The sequence below is a fragment of the Xenopus laevis genome, chromosome 4S (assembly GCF_017654675.1).
Source record: "Xenopus laevis strain J_2021 chromosome 4S, Xenopus_laevis_v10.1, whole genome shotgun sequence".
Taxonomy (NCBI): domain Eukaryota; kingdom Metazoa; phylum Chordata; class Amphibia; order Anura; family Pipidae; genus Xenopus; species Xenopus laevis.
Genome location: NC_054378.1, coordinates 67,839,371 through 67,857,449, shown reverse-complemented (window position 1 = coordinate 67,857,449; position 18,079 = coordinate 67,839,371). Strand labels below are relative to the sequence as shown.

The 18,079-nt window shown below is 35.9% G+C and overlaps 1 protein-coding gene across 14 annotated transcripts in view; it reads right to left on the bottom strand.

Annotated features, from left to right (window-relative positions):
• Nucleotides 1-18,079, bottom strand: part of dab1.S (Dab, reelin signal transducer, homolog 1 S homeolog) — a 433,928-nt gene that overhangs the window by 106,230 nt on the left and 309,619 nt on the right. Inside the window, exon 1 of one of the 14 annotated variants that reach the window (XM_041561402.1) lies at nucleotides 9,176-9,244. The exons of the other annotated variants lie outside the window; for them this stretch is intronic. Within the exon in view, the coding sequence (XP_041417336.1) occupies nucleotides 9,176-9,185 (10 nt within the window). The 5' untranslated portion in view covers nucleotides 9,186-9,244. Of the gene's footprint in view, nucleotides 1-9,175; nucleotides 9,245-18,079 lie in introns of those variants that run through there. 14 annotated transcript variants of the gene reach the window in all.

The window sequence follows — 18,079 nt, the reverse complement described above, 5'->3', positions numbered from 1 at the left end:
TGCTTTTATCAGCTTGTGCCGACGTATAAGCTATTTCTTTGGAGCAGGATGCTTCTGCAAACACTTGTCTCACACTGGTTTATCTTGGAAGGTCCCCAAGGTTGTTTAACTGCAGAGAACTTGGCGTGCTGGATATTGTTATCTATTTCCAATAGACACAAACATATGCTGCACAAAAAATTCATATTCATGTGTGTCACGGCTACAAAGGCTTAATGGCCCCAGCAGCGAGTAAGCAGCATAGATCTACTTCTCACCCGAAAATTCAAATATATCTCATTACACAACAGCTTTATTTTTCAGCAGGTCGGCTAAAGATGTTAAAACAAAATGGCAAGCATAAAGGTAAAATGAACAAGATGTCAGGAGGATGCCGTTAATCACTGCTTCATACTGATAGGGTTCAGAATTTTACATTGCCAAAGAGCAGGGACACACAGATAATTTCATTTGTCTTTTATATTGTCCATGAGATGAAATGCAAGGTTAAAGGCACACTAAACCATTTAACCTGTTACATTTGTCTAATGGAGCTCAGGTGTTCTTTTGGCAGAGCTTTTTCTGGTCACTATAAAAGTGTTTCACAAAGACTATACCAGTCACATCTGGAAAACCCAAACCCCAGGGGAGTCACTGGATTCCTGTCAAGGCATGTTTTTCTGCCTTTGTCTGTGGGCCTGGCCCTTAGCTACTCGGGTACTGACAGGACTTATTGCATGAGAATCCATAAACTTCGACAGGGGCAGGCAAGGGTGCCGAACGGGTAATCAGGGATGGAGCCAGTAAGGAAGGAGACAGGCTGGGTCAGAACCAGATAGCAGGAGCAGAATCATGAGGCAACTCAAGGTCAGGAACAAGCCGGGTTCAGAACCAGGAAGTCACACAGGGAACAGGAGCAGGAATAAACAGTCAGGGCCCGATTTACATAAAAGCCACCCCTAGGCCCACTGCTGTTCATTGCCCCTGTCCCCTCCCCTTTATTCATGCAAATTTTCATCATCGGAACTGGAGCAATGGGAATTGGCACACAGGAAGAAGTATTTCTGAACTAATGTGGGTGTGTTTGGGCAGCATGCTGCCCCCTAAAATCCTGCCGTCCTAGGTCCGGGCCTTGGTGGCCTTTCCACAAATCCGGGCCTGACAACAGTTGCAGGGAACAGAGCAGACTATATAGGCAGACTAATGGTGAATACCGAGCACCTGTGGCCAGATTGATAACAGGTGAACAAAGCCATGCTTACTTGCAATTACAAATTTAGCAAGTTTAGTTAGAGTCTTACCGGTCTGCTCACCTAAAGCAGCGATAACGCAGACAGCCCGGAAACATCAGATTCCTGGTTCAACTCCAGGTAGGATATTACAATACTTTACCTTGAGTGATTTATCCTATAATCCTTACATTTTCAAATGGATCTTACACACTGGCACTAGTGATGGGCAAATAAATTAGCCAGACATGAATTTTCAGTGAATTTCGCATATGATTTTGCAGAACTGCAGCAACAATTCGCCGGCAAAAAATCCCCTGCCTCAAAAAAAATTGACACGCACCAATTTTGACACGCACATAAAAATTGTCACACGTCAAAATTATTCGGATGCCCATTGACTTTAATGCATTTGGACCAAATAGTAGCGCGTATAAAAATGATGCTCACGTCAAAATGCTTTTCGTGATTTTTTTGCCATTTCGGAGCACAGATTTGCCCATCACTAACTGCCACACATTCAAACTTTTTACATGCAGGGTCTAACCACTGTATTGTGTGAACCATACTTTTTTTTCAGAAAGTCTGATGCAAGTACAAAAATATTAATTATATTTGCCTGGAAATGCTCACAGTATCAATATATATAATGTGCTAATGAAAATTCTAATGCTAATGCAACCTGTGCTTTCAGACTTTACTTACACTAATTGGAGTATAACAGTCTGTGGCATAACTACAGTAGATGTTACTGGCCCTGCTAAAAATTCAATTTAGGACTCTAAAACATTAGTATTCTACCAAAAGCATTAAAGGCTCCCCTGCAACTGGGGGTCTGCTTCCTTTGTAGTTACACCCCTGATTACAGCATCTAAATGTGTCTGGAAAACTTATTCAAAGCAATAAAATGATTCCTGATTCCTGAAAATGATAGCAGAGGAGCCCTGGTTGACCATCATGTCATAAAGTTTGTAACCTTAGCTCAATTTAATAATCTTCTAATCTTCTACCATAAAACCAGCTTGGCAGCATGTCCAAATGATAAGATTATTTTGTGCGTGGTGTGTCATTAGTGTTTATATATGTATAGCGAGCCTAAAACTGATATGTCTGTCGGAGGATTAAAAGTATCTGTCCCCTACCTTTGCTAATAATGACAACAGAGAAATAAACTTGCACTTCCTTTCCCCATGACAAAAATACATTTTGAGAAAGAATGGCTTAAAATTAAGCGTTTTTTCTTGACCTTTAAATGTTTTTCATCAAATCTAGACTCAATTCTAAAGAAAAAGGTTCATAAAATAGTGCCTAGGAATGGACAAGTCCATTAAGCAGCTATCAGCAAATAAAAACCAGGTGCCTAAATCAAGACATTCCGTGTGATGCACTTGCCGTTGTAACAGTAAATAGTGAAATGGAATGACATAACTGCATGCCAAAGGCAAATGAGGACAACATGAAAACACACAAATTCCTTATTATTGAAGAGGAACAAACAGAAAACAGGTGGTCTTGTCTTTTAAATTATGTATTAGAGGTTCATGTCTTCTTTTAACATGATTGCAGCCGACAGCTATTTGTCTCAGCATCTGTCCTGTGCATCTTTTAGGAATCCAAGTGGCTGACATGACCCCTTTAGGTTGAGATAACTGAGCTGATGAAAAGCTAAAGCTACCATTACTATCTCTTAAAAGCTGCAAGCGGGGAGGATTAATCTCATGGAACCAATGCTGGGGTCTAGGTTATCTCTCCCCTTTGAAAGCTAATGGAGGGGGAGGACTAAGCCCTATGATGAAAACCAATGCCCAGGTCGGGAGACCTTATTTTTCAGGTAATGCTCTTATGCCGGGAGGCTTTAGCATTTGAAATTATGACCAGAGGTAAATAGTTAGGGACCGCCATATGGGTTTTACCTTGACGTGGTATGGTGGCTTATCAATCTTATGATCATAATTTTGTAACTAAAAAACCCCCTGTCTTTGTAAATACATGCATCTGCATAGATTACTGATATGACAGGGGCCCAGGGAATGTGCATTGATCAATTTTTCTTCTTTTTTTCTATGTCTGTAGTTAATTTGGCCAGATCAGTAGCACTTCCAATGTATTTTAGTACATTTTTATTAAGCTCTCACAACTTTTCCTTTTTGCATTACTTCATCAGATGGCCAAATTCTTGCACTGCCCTGCATCATCACTAAAATGAGTGATGTACAACTTTAAAGAACCAGATCAGCTATTTTACACAGCACTTTCAAATAAAAAGCACTACACTGAAGTACTGATGTACAGAGAATGATCTATTGGTTATCTCATAGTAAACACGCTCAGCCTCATCTTCACTGATGTTCTGGCTTTATCGTTTACTTGAGTTGCCAAAATACATGCAAATACATTTCTTGATATCCGTTTTAACACTAAAACTCGTCGTTTTCTCACTAAATAAAAACATTTTTCAACCAAACTCTCAAACCCAGATGCCTTTCATTTACCAATAAATCTAAATGATAAAAGCATTTAGAGGAAACAGTCAAGACAAATTTGTGTGTCGAATCAACTTTTTCGATCTGATGCTGGATTATCAACCGAAAATCAGCCCAAAACCCTTGAAGATCATGAAGGCAAGAAAAGCATTCTAAAAATGAGTGAAGAAGTAAAGCTATTATAGATAAGACTTGCAACCCAACCCGCCAACCCATATCTATACCCACATTTGAAAGTCCTACCTGTAACCCGTAGGTCACCCACATTTTTGTAGTTAACCAGAGGATACCCGCTGGTACCCGACCTACTGCAGGACTGTGCTTGCAGTATCCACTCCCACTAAGGGTGAATACTTGAATATGACTCCTTACAACAGTGATCCCCAACCAGTGGCTCATGAGCAGCATGTTCCTCACTAACCTCTTGGATGTTGCTCCAAGTGCCTCAAAGCAGGAACTTATTTTAAAATTCTTGACTTGGAGGAAAGTTTGGTTGCATAAAAACCAGGTGTACTACCAAACAGAGCCTCCATTAGACTGCCTGTTGGCTACTAAATAACCAACCACAGCCCATAATTGACACCCACACAAACTTTTTCATGCTTGTGTTGCTCCTCAAATCTTTTTACAATTGAATGTGGTCTACGCATTAAAAAAGGTTGGGGACCCCTTCCTTACAATAACATCTTTTTAAAACTAAGCAGACTTTAGCTGATTAGCTCACCAGTTGCAAAAAGTTACCTAATGCATAATAATAGTTAACTGAATATTTCTCACACAATATCCATAACCATAACCATTTTTTATTAAAACTTTGCACTAGCCTACTTCTACTCCTCTATGATGAATCAATGAGAAACCTAGCAAAGGTGTCACAAATAATTCAGTACAACAAAGAACACAAGAACATTGTACAACTTCTCTTGCACATGACAAGAATACAGGATTAGAAATTGCTTATTTGACAAAATAAATTACTGTCATAGAAATACATAACCACATGAAACAATCGTCATTCAGGCTGCTCAGTTTATTATTTATTAAATGGTTGTATGCTTTCTTTTTTGTGATGCTATTAATCCTTTGTTTTTATGATACCTTTTGTTCTGTTGCTGTATCATTTCTTCTTGTATAAGGTAGATAGGTAATTCTTATGTAGTATATCGTGTGAAAGTTAGTGATGGGCGAATTTGAGCCGGCGTCTCGTTTTTGATGCCGGCGTCTCGTTTTTGATGCCGGCGCCCATTTTTTTGACGCCGGCGGCCGTTTTTGATGCCGGTGGCCGTTTTCTCCGACGCAGCAAAATTTTTTTTTGACGCCGGCGAATTTTTGCCGCAAATTTATTCGCTGGCGGCGAATCGCGCAAATTTGCTCTTTGGGCTCTTTGGGCATGCAAAGCTGGAGTTTAGACAGAATCTAAACTCTTTCTTTCTCTTTCATTCTTTATTTCTTAAATAGATAATTTCTTGACAAGAAATATATCTTTCTTCTGTCAAGAGCAAAATTGAATGTCTATAAAATTTGAAGAACTCAAATCCATTACTGCAAAGTGCTGCATGTCACATCTGGCCCATGGAGGAGTCTACACGGTGAAAAATCTATCATTTGCCTGTGCCATTTATAAAACTATGCTTCTGAAAAATGCTGTTGTGTACAGAAATAAGCAATAGCTTTATATATGCAAAAAAGGAAGAAACAGGACATCTCTTTACACTTGAGTGCATTTAATTTCGTATTTGTATTCTTCTGTAATGCTGAGGGTAGCGACAGCAACAGGGAGGAATTGTCACAGTAGGGGTTTTTCTTTATACTTTTCAAATCACTAAAGTTGAGTATCCGAGTTGTACAACGTATTACTCTATTAGTATATTCAAATCCAAAATCCACCACACTACTTTATAAAAAAAGGTATACAGTGCAAATGTTACTTTCATATACTTTCACACATACACATTTAGGGGCCCATTTACTTAGCTTGAATGAAGGAATAGTATAAAAAAAAAACTTAGAATTTCGAATGTTTTTTTTGGCTACTTCGACCTTCGACCATGACTTCGAATCGAATGATTCGAACTAAAAATCGCTCGAATATTCGACCATTCTATAGTTGAAGTACTGTCTCTTTAAAAAAAACTTTGACCCCCTACTTCGCCACCTAAAACCTACCGAAGTGCAATGTTAGCCTATGGGTAAGGTCCCCATAGGCTTTCTAATGTTTTTTGGTCGAAGAAAAATCGTTCGATCGATGGATTAAAATCCTTCGAAACGCACGATTCAAAGGATTTAATCGTTCAATCGAACTATTTACGGTAAATGCTTCGACTTCGATATTCGAAGTCGAAGGCTTTACATTCGGCAGTCGAAACAACGAGGGTTAATTAACCCTCGATATTCGACCCTATGTAAATCTGCCCCTTGGTTTGTAATTGGTTCATTGCACAAATTTCCATGCAACAATACCTACAGACCCAGATAGTTCTCTATATGAACATTTCATTGCAAATAGTTCAGTTACTTGCAGAGATGTTAGTAGTGTGGCCAAACAAGACATTATAACCAATCCCATGTTAGTATTAGAAACAATTTGTGCAGTGTATACGGCAGGTATGAATTTCATGCATATCCCCAGATTACGTCAGACTGAAATTATCTTTGCCACAAAAGGCCAGGCATTTTATTGACAGTTTTATTGAGAATTTAATGGCAATGGGTACAATTCTGCAAGCAGCTATATGAAGATTATATTGCTTGATATTGATTACATAGCTGATCATATTCATTTCTAAGGGGCAGATTTATTGTGAGATTGGAGCTCACCACAGAAAAATCACCTCACTTTGATACAGACCCCATTTTGTGACTTTTTTCTGTGGAAAGCTAATCTCACTATTTGATAAATCTGCTCCTTATAAATATCTTTAGCTTAATGCAAAGAAAAAAAAGAATAAAGAACAATAAAGAGGCTGTTCCCCTTTGAGTTAACGTATAGTATAAAGTAGAGAGTGATATTCTGAAACAACTTGTATTTAGCTTTAATTTTCAATTATTTGTTTTTTTTGTGATTATTTAGCTTTTTATTCAGCAGCTCTCCAGCTTTTAATTTCAGCACTCTGGTTGCTATGGTCCAAAATACCCTAGTAGCCATGTGTTGATTTTAATAAGAGAAAATGAGTAGGAGATGGCTTGAATAGAAAGTGCAATAAAAAGTAGCAATAACAATAAATGTTTTACATTTGTACATTTGTTTTTAGATGTAATCATTGACTCCCATTTGAAAATGAGTCAGAAGGAGGGGATTATATTAAAAACTATAAAAAATAATGAAGACCAGTTAAAAAGTTTCTTAGAACTGAGCATAACATACTAAAAGTTAAGTTAAAGGTGAACCACACCTTAAATGACCAATTAATGACATGCAAAAGCGAGTGTTATTCCAGTAATTGGCCTAAAACAAAACATACACTTTTATTCCATTCATGTAAAAATATATTTCAGTGGTAAGCTTCAGTTTCACAATAAGACAGACAAGTGCAGACACCATTACAGATGGATTGAATAAATTCAAATATTGTGATTGTGCATAATTTATTCCCTTTCACAGTGAAAATATGGATTGGAAAGCGGAAATCAATACAACTTAGTTAAGCATGAATAGACCCTTTGTATAATCAACGATTTGGCTTGCAGATTTCAACATGGTGAACAAGAATGGGCCATTAAGCTGTGAAGTACTTTGAGAAAGCACTCTGAGAAAGAAGCTTACATTACATGAATACCTTGAAGCTTGCATCTCAGCCCAATGGAATTCTTTGTGCAGAAATGTAAAGCTCACTGTCTATGGTTCACTGCACTATATCTGTGTTGCAGCTCAGCAGATAAGCATGTAATCCATGCTCCTCTCTGCAATGGTATCACACTGGAAGAAAGATACAGATGCTAAAGTGATAGGGAAAAGAGAAGCATAAAGAAAAATGGCCTTTCTATATATTTATTTGCCTGAGTATTTCGTGGATAATACCAGGGTATAAACAAATAACTAGTTATAAGGCAATCAGCACAGCAGAGTGCTACAGCATTTTTCCTGTATTTAAATTAAACACTTTTTGTTTCACATCTGAGTGGTACAGATTACACTGATTATTACAGTGGAGAAAAACAGCCTAACATCAATTAGTGATTCATGAACTGGATTATGGTTTTCCAGCTGACTATAATGTTACCACCAGATTTTCATTATCTTCGCAGCAGATGGAGAAACATGTCACAAAAGAATTAATGTTTTTATTTTTGCTTTCCCCTATACTCTGCAAAAAAAATAGCAGGATCACGGTCATTGCCTCTCACCTTGATTAATTGGGAGGGGATGTAATGGCTGAGGAGAAGCAATAAACATCAGGCGCTTTTGAATGCAAATGCAGTTTTTGCTATTAATCTGTGTAAATAAACAGGTACAAAGCAGCTAAAAACAAGATCAAGAAAACATATAAAATGTAAAGAAGGAAAAGTTCTTCATAAGGGGTCATTTTTTAATGCCCCAGATACAAATGCTACACTACTAAGGGGTGCAAAATTGTCACCCTTAGTGCTCATATCGCAGCATTTGTGTGTAGGGCTTTGCTGAACTCAGCACCTCACACCTGTTTAAAAATCAAATGCACAATTTAGGGAGGCAGAAGGAGGGAAACCTATGTGCCAATCTCACAACAACCCATCATGATTACAATGCTGCTTGTCACTGCCAGAAGCTGCATTTATCCATAAAGCACAGGAGTGCAAGGACCTTTGTATGTGGCTGCTGATGGTTGGGCAGGATGCAATGCATGAAAATCATGGCGCTTGCTCTCTACAACCTGCCCAGATGTATGCATTTATAAAAAGAAGTATAAAACTGCATGCACATTTCTTGCATTTTCCACAACTGTGTGAGCTAAGTATTTATTAACTGATCTCAGATGCTTATCAGCCCTTTCCCAATTTGACATAATTAAGGGGGTTATTTATTCATATATATGCTAAAAACTCGACAAATTTGCTATGAAATTTGAATTTTTATTGGTATAAAAACTCACATTTTTTGAGATTTATTATACCCCAGGCTGCAAAAAGTCAGTATCCGAAAATCCTCCATCTTCAACCTGTTGGACTTTTCTGCCGATTTCACAAAAAGTTCAGACTTTTCGAACATGAAATCCGAAAAATTCAGATTTTTCACGCAACAATCCAAAAAAAGTCTCAGTTTTAGTGCGACAATTCGATTCGATTCGATTTTTTTGTTGAGTTGTTTTGTTATGATAAATAAGGTTAAATCATGGATTCTAGTTTGGCTGGACTTTTTTTTTTCATTGATTAATCAGAAAAATGTTAAAAAAAAAAAAATATATATATATATATAGATATATATATATATATATATATATATATATATATTTGTTTGTTTTTTTAGGTACTGTAGGTACTGTAATTGGCAAAGCTGTTGCTACTCACCAGCACTCATTACTGTTAGTTGGAACCTTTCTTTTGCAGGGTACAGAGGTCAGCTCTATTTTCCACTGTAATTGTTGTGGCTATCGTGAGACCAATTCTAGGTACTGGAAGAACAAGACTAATTAATTATTTATGTGGCTCATTTATAATAAAGTAATTATTAACAGTTTATATAAGTATTATATTAATTATTGTATATGAATATGTATTGAATATGTATTCTTGATATTTTCATTTATTTTTGCTAATAATTAATTTACAAATATGAAATTCAAAGGATCATTCCTATCTAGTCAGGATTGAACATATGAAATATAAAAACTGATATCATGTTCACCCACTTAGTTTTAGGGTTTGTTTGTTTTTTTTCATATACTTTCCATGCTGTGAGAGAAATTGGCAACAAGTTTGCATTGCAAAAAATGTTTCAGCAGGTTCCCAGATGGGCTGTCACTTGATAAGTCTTATATATGGATGTACATTTGCCATATTTTAAGATTTGTCTAGAAAAATCAATGTAAATCTTGATCAATCCTAATTGTAGTCAATAGTTACAGTCACGTGTTATATAACCAATTTCCCCCAAAAATAAACTAGGTATTAATTGAGCTTGTTACGATTTCTGATGTGAACTTCACTGGAGAAGAGATGTTTTCTTCTTACAGTCGGCTTTCACTAGAACTTTTGCTGTTCTGTCATTTATCTACTGCAGTTTTACAGATTTCTCTTCTTTCTGTGACCGATTTGCTTATGTTATGAGGACATATTGTGCTTAAAAAAATGAAATGCCAGAGGCAAATAACAGTACCTTCTGCAACATTATAAACAGCCTTTTGATTGGTCCCTAGATGGCTCCCCATCTGAAAGTAAAGATTTCCAGCTGTCACCTCTGGCCAATACTCAGGAAATGATGGCCAATTTTGCTAAAGGGAACATCCCAAAAAGCACACACAGCTGTTTCCCTTCTCCTATCAATGTCTCTGCAGAAATAATTCTGCAGCAGCAGCTCTTCATATAAACATACAAAGATAGACAGTGCTTACCAGCATTCATATGAATATTTATTTATTATTACATTAAGCATGGAAGCATTCAGAAAGTTAAGGCCACTCCTTGAAATTGTAAACTAGCGTTGTAATACTTGAGATAAAACTTTTTAAACTATAAAAAAAAGTAATTGCCCCGCCGTCAATATTTATATGTTTCGTGATCTGTGATTTGTCTCTCTACAACTACATCTTCTACCAATGCAACAGCAGCCAATGCCAGAAACTAGTAGTTAGCAGATTAAATCAGGGCCAGTAACTGACATCAAAAGCATCAGAGTAACTAAAGAGCCTATAGCTATGAAAATTGTCCTCAAATAATAGTGCTCAGTATAAAGGACTACCTAGTTGCATAGTTTTTCCTACAGTATATCTCTTTGCAGATTAGATTCAAACTCAAAGGATTGTTTAGGTTAATGCAAATCTTCAACTATATCTTACTGGCCAAGAAAAACATTATACCACACCATCTTGACTACCAAGTAATGTTACCTGACTTCTGGAAACAGATTTTAACATAGCAATGGAAGTAACATCTTTACTGTTCTTTTCATCATAACATTTTATAGTTCCTTAAAGCTGTCAAATTAAGAACAAAGAGACAATTTGTTAAAGCAGACTTTAACTGCCTGACTGCTAGGTATGTCTCAGGTACCCCAATTTTAATTTGAATAAAACTGCCCCTTAAACTATCCAGCATTACTCTGATATTTGTCGCTGGTGAAAATGAAGTGAGGATGGCCAAAATATTTTTCTTTTAAAAAACTTCAGAGGGTTGCTTAAAGAGTTACAAAAAAACATGGCTGCTATGTCAGTGGTAAATCTAATTTTTTACCTAGAAAAGTTTAAAGGGTTATATGATTCTAAGCAACTTTTCAATATACATTAATTACAAATTATCATTCAAAAAGCAGTATTTGTCTGTCTGTTGACATTCTATGCACTCCTGGGTTTGGCTCCTGAAACACTATTACAAGTCAATTAATAAAAGGTGATTAATAGACCTGGAAAAGAACTGTTGCATTGGTTTAAGAGTCGGACCTAGAGAACAGAAAGAATACTTTACAAATAACTTTAAAACCACTAAAATGTTTAATTCATGTATATTAAAATAGATGAATGCTTAGAATTAAAATGTATTTTATTATCCCAAAAAACAAACATTTCATGGGCCCTTTTAATTATATTAAAATGTGCAATGTGAATTATTGTAGGCAGCGGCTGCTGGAAATGTACAATATAATCTGGGAAATGGGAGTGTTTTAACCAGTGAAAGGCCACATGCTTGAGGTCCCTGATATACTGTACCCTACTAAACACACTGATATTTACACTTCTTGCTTGATCTAATAAAACCTTGGAATGGTGGCAAATAAGCACATAACGGGAGAATTTAAGCATACTTGGTTTGATAACTGTTACTAAAGCCATAAATCTATCAATCACAGAGGATTTTCACAGAGAGCAGAGCCAAGAACAAGCCTCTTATGTAGTAATCTTTACATAAGGCCAAGCTTGATCTTGTTTACTACAGATTTAAAATTTGCAGCTATGATTTTCGAACACATCTGCAATAAAACATACTGGAGCACAAGATGAAGTCATTGGTGATTAAAATCACTAAGCAAAGGCACATTGGAGAAGGCACATTTATAACAGTATATACAGTATATAAACATGAATATATGTTGGCATATCTGGATAGAGCCTTGCATGTATTAACTGCAAGTAGGTGGTGGCATTTTTAGCTGCATCTACAAGAGCAAAAGGGAGGCATTGCTCCCTATAGTTTTTCTCTCTACAGAATTCCCTAGTTTGGTTTAAAAAAGAACTTGAAGTTGGCTTTGCTCTATGGGAAAATCCACTGTGATAGATAGATTTATTGCTTTGGTAACTTTTATTGAACCAAGTATGCTTTAACTCACCCATTATGTGCCTATTTTCTACCATTCCAAGCATATTCTACATCACACTGCAGATGTGTTAATATCAGTGTGATAAATGGCTGAGAACGAAGTGCACAACTGAATTAAAAATGACTTTAGAGGTCCCAAGGTTTCTGGTTAGAGAGATGGGTCCATGCATGGGAGAGAAATTATTCGAAATAGACCTATTTATATGGAAAATTGTAGCAGCCACCCATCTTGTTACAATGACAACAAACAGTATGACTGTCATTGCATTGTGGGTTTAAAAAGAATTCTTTATATCCCCCTTATCCAGTTCCCACAATGTAAATGTGTTATATTTTAGTTTAAAAATCTGCTTTCTGCTTCCTGGAGTCAGGAACCCAGCTACCAGACAGCATATTACATTTTAGAATGGAGAAAAGAAGAATTTAAAGGCAAATGTGAAAACAATTCAATTGTCTCAGAATATCATTGTCTACATAATACTAATGTTAACTGGAAGGTGAACTGCCCTTTTAATAACTATAGTGCATTTCTGGATGGGTTTTAAAGACTACTTTTTTATCCTCCACAGCAGACTGTTGGAATGGTTTTAATATACTTACAATTATTATTTACATAAGTGCATTTGTGTTCTATTTTATACAGTAATATCTCTTTTTATACTGCTTTAAATAACACTGTGGCAACATATTTGCAAGCCCTACAATCTAAGACAAATCCCAAAATGCTAGGGATCCCAGCAATCTGAGAATGATCCTGCCTTTTACATTAGTGCACATCAGGATATGGATCGTCTGTTCTCTCATACATTATTCACTGAATCACATGCTGTTCACTTAGAACATACAAGGGTTGTCAGGTGTTATTATCACAGAAGGTTTGTGAACTGACAAATCTGCATTAACCACATTCTCAGGGGATGTAAACTTTCAGCATTTTCTCAGCACTCACTTTTGCACAAACCATATAGATTCCCTCCTGAAACAATCGGACATGACTTTCTCTACTTTCCTGCTTGCAAAAAATCATTCTAGACTTAGGATCACAAACAGTGTAATGGTATGATTCAAGTCAATGGGACCTAAAACAACATATTATTTTGGCCTAAAACATATTGGGGCTAATGGGTAATGTCCATTTCAATTCTATGTTAGTGATTGACGTGATCTTGGGAAACACCTCTGCAACTGCATGGTACCCCCCTATTGTAAAATATAAAGATATTATAAGGCACAAAGAAGTTCCATAACCATATGATAATGATATCAATTCTATGACATTCCATGACCAAAAGCACAAGGGCAGAGGCTGAGTTATACTCAAATATACTCATTTTACAACAGAGGGTACATTATTTATTATAATACACAAGTGAGTTATGTGACTGAAATGACATCACCAAGCACCGATTAAAATTGATGACATCACTAAGCAGCATTCATAAGGATATAATTTATGGGATATCCAGGGCTTTTATGTATTATATACTTATATCTCATGTACCAAACCCCAATAAAATAGATCTCCAGTTGTATTTTATCACAGCTTATCCATACAGATACTTTTTTTTTGATGGTTTTTATACTGCAGTTATAAGTTCATTATAATCAGCTTGCAATGCAAGGCCAATATTAAGAGCATGTTTAGCACTACTGTAGGGTACATTTTATCTAGAATGCTCAGGACTTGAGGTTTTCTGGATAATAGATCTTTCCATAATTTGGCTCCCCATACATTGTCTACTAGAAGTTCATGTAAACATTAAATAAACACAATAGACTGGTTTTGCTTCCAATAAGGATTAATTATATCTTTGCTTGGATCAAGTACACAGTGCTGTTTTATTATTACAGAGAAAAGGTTTTTTAAAAGTTTGGATTATTTGAATAAAATTAAGTCTATGGGACATGGGCTTTCTATAATTAGGAGCTTTCTGGATAACAGGTTATCGAATAATGGATCCCATACCTGTACAGGATTTTCAATAACATTTTTCTTTGTTTGATAGAGTGAAATCAGATCATTCTCAAGACTACAGAACATCTTGTGATAGTAGGGAGTTGTATTACCTTGCAAGGACCAAAAATGGAGCTTTGGTTTCACTGTTTGCACAGTTTGCAAAAAGTAGATTTGGCAAAAGTCCTCTTCTTGAAAGCATGTTAAATAAGATGGTATACTATCCCTTTAATAGGATTATCTCCAAATGGGATTTTGCTCATCACAACTATGTTCAGTCTCAACACAGAGGCAGTGCACTATTACATATAGTACTGAAAGTAAAGCAAAACTGCAACTCACACTGTTAGATGTACTTTATCAATATTTAATAAAACTGCTGAGAAACAGACAGGAATCATTTCCCCCATATTATAATAATGATAACAACCTTTACCTGATTTATTTCTCACATTTAAATGTCATAAAGGCACAATATAGTAAGTGTTAGCAGAAGGGTTTACTCTAATTTTTTTTAAATATCAGTAGTTTAAATACAGTCTGAATAGAAATACGGTTACTGGGAAAACAAGAAATCTTAGCTAAAGTGGGCATGTGTAATACTGTGTACTGCAACATAGTTATCAATTGTTCCACTAAAATCCCTGAAAATGAATTTGACAATTCACTTGGTAGAAAAATTGTAAGCGATGAGAAATTGTAGAAGAAATAATGTAATGTGCTTAGGCCAATGTTCAGTTATGAAAAGTTATTCCCAGCAACGCACAAATGCCCTTTTTCTACACTCACTCTTATACAAAAAGCTATGAATATTTGCCTTATTAAGAAGCAAAACTTAATTTTGTTACCTACGGTAAATGCATTTTTCTTTTTTTAGACCATTATATCCATGCTTAGTGTAATTGAAAATACCCAGAAATGTTCATTTCCTGTCAAATGGAAATTTATACAATGCTTTTATATATAATATATATATTTTTTTTTCAACCGAGTCCTTTATATATTCCCAGAATTAAATTCTATAACCACTGAGCCTTAAAACTGGTTGATTTCCCCTGTTAATTTAAATTTTAATGATCTTCCTTTTAAACTTGGTTTGGAGATTGTAATAAGCAATACTTATCTACAGAGACCTAGAGATCCACTCTGGTTTGATGCTATTTACATGGTACAAGCAACTCTAAGCAACCCTGTTTTCAGGCTTCAGATTTTTATTTTTATTTATAAATATTCCTTTCTGAAACAATTATATTTACCCACAGCATTATTGGTGTCCTCTAGGAACACTTGCAATTATTACCATAGCTACAGATATAACAGGCCCCAAAAAGAAAAGGAGATTGAATGTAGCACAGTCCCATGGAGTATCCTGTGCTGATCTCCAATCTGAACCAATGCAATGATAAATTAGTAAACTGACAAAGTAACCCTTGACTGAAATTTGTTGTGGATAACACAACATGTTTTGGGCTAGGCCATTTGTCACACTTGGCAAAGGGCCTAGCCCGAAACATGTTGTGTTATCCACCAACCCAATAAACACATTGCAAATACACAGCACATTACGTCAGTATACTTTGATAACTAAGATATATCAGGCCATTTCTCTTTTATAAAGCTTCACAGACTTCACAACTTCCGAGTAAAATATAAGTAATAGAACTAGGTTATTGGAGCTGGACATCAGATGTATTTATTAATATTATTTATGTACTGATGTATTTATTGATTAATTGAAGAAATTAAAATTTTGCCACCAAAACAACTTTGTTAAAAAAAAAAAAAAAAAAAAAAGGCAACAGCACAAAAAAACAAAAAAAACCCCTCATAATCAGGAAAAAGTCCTGGAAAAAAATAACCCTGTTTGTGGCAAAAATGAATACATCTGCCCCTTAGTCTCTCTTTGCAAGTTGTGCATAGGGCTGTGTATTGCTGTCAAAAATAAGAATTATGCCCCCTGTTCTGCCTACTGAAATTACAACCAATTATCTTATGGTATTACTTAAAGCAAGGGGAGATAACATGGATAATTGGTACAGGTATGGGATCCATTATCTGGAAACCCATTATCCAGAAAGCTCCGAATTATGGAATATCTCCCATAGACTCCATTTTATCCAAATAATCCAGATTTTAAAAAATGATTTATTTTTTCTCTGTAATAATAAAACAGTACCTTGTACGTGATTTGAGCTAAATTATAGTTAATCCTAATTGGAAGCAAAACCAGCTTCCAGTGGGTTTATTAAATATTTAAATGAGTTTCTAATAGACAAGGTATGAAGATCCAAATTACAGAAAGATCCATTATCCGGAAAACCCCAGGTCCTGATCAGGCTGGATAACAGGTCCCATACCTATAATTGGATAATGCACAAGTCAACCAAACTACTTTGCATCAGGCAGGTCATGTTAGGGTTCTGTATTCTTATCTATGAGTTTGCATTTTTAAAACTACAGTACTGCTTACTGTATGGTCTAGCATGTACAACATGTATTGGGTGATTGTGTTTTCGGGCAGGAGAAAGGTACTAACTGTGCAGTACTCAGCATAAATAGCTTTACATCTTAGACTCAGCACTAGCTCTGCAAAAGTGCTAAGGAACCATAACGGACATTCAGAGGGGTAAGCAGTGAACAAGAACAGCTCCTGTATAAAGGATATCAGAGCTCCTTGGATCTAAATTATAGGCAGTAGGAAGAAGAGAATCACAGAAGTGTATAAGCAATGTGAAGAACGATCGAAATATATTTATCAGTAGACAAATAAGTAGGAAAGTATACACTAAAAATAAGGCATAACTATCAATGGGCATAATATAAAATTATAGTAATAAGCATAATAAGAAGCAGAAATAAACATATTAAGTAATCTAGGTAATTATAGTATGTATACTATGGAAGTTTTGCAATAACAATTATAAAATTATATGTGGAAAATGCATGGTTATTGGATTATAATAAGCACCACATAAAATGTTTTTTCCTTTAATTTTTGTCCAGCAAAACTTCAGGGAGTACTCATCCTAATTTAGTATGGTTCGGAAAAAAGAAGCTTTTCACATTTTAGCTTTAATTATTCCACTTTATCCATACAAAAAAAACACACTCACTTAGCAACTAAAAATGGCATGTTTTAACACCGGTTCTCAGCAATCTCAACGATACATTTCATTTATTTATTCTGTGTTTTCAAGAGCAGACTGTGTCTGAAATATCTTTACTACTGAGCAGCAGACTTCTTGCAAAATTTGCCATCTGTTACCATTTCTGTATAACTTCCCATGCCAAGTGCAGAGGCATAAATGTCACTCCAAATAATGCGGAATAAATTGCAATGATTTCAGTACAAATTTCTGTTTTGTCATTTCTAAATAATTTCACATTCCTTCAACATGACCTTTTATATACAGTTACATAGTACAGTAGATGAGCCTGATCCTATCCGGATTCTCCTGGCCAAATGGTCCTGGGATTATAATCCTGTTCTGCAATTTCCCTCAATACCGCCACTGCAACCCGCCTGATTTTTATTTACCCATCAACCGCAGTACAACGACTCAGTAGTATTTTACCATTCTGCCAACAGGGGACCCCATGCCCGAGTTGGCCAATTGCACACTGTCCATCCATCTATCCTGAACCCATCATGATTCCAATCTTCACTCCCATTTCCCAGGACTAACTCCAAAATCTGTGACGACAGATTTAATTATTATGAATGGAGAATTAAACTATAAGTTCATTTAATGCAGTACTTTTTAAAACATTCCTCCATTGCAGCACACTCCACTTTTTTCTTATTTATATACTGCAAAAGGGATGTGTTCATGATAAAAAAAGGCTGATGGCCAAAGTGAGTGGAGAGGCCGTTAAACATGGACTGTAGCAAAGATTCAATTTCTTTGTCATTGTGAAATATGTCAAACTGGGAATGTAGCTGTTATTTCTAACACTACAGTCAGTTTCCATAAAGATCAGATGTGGTA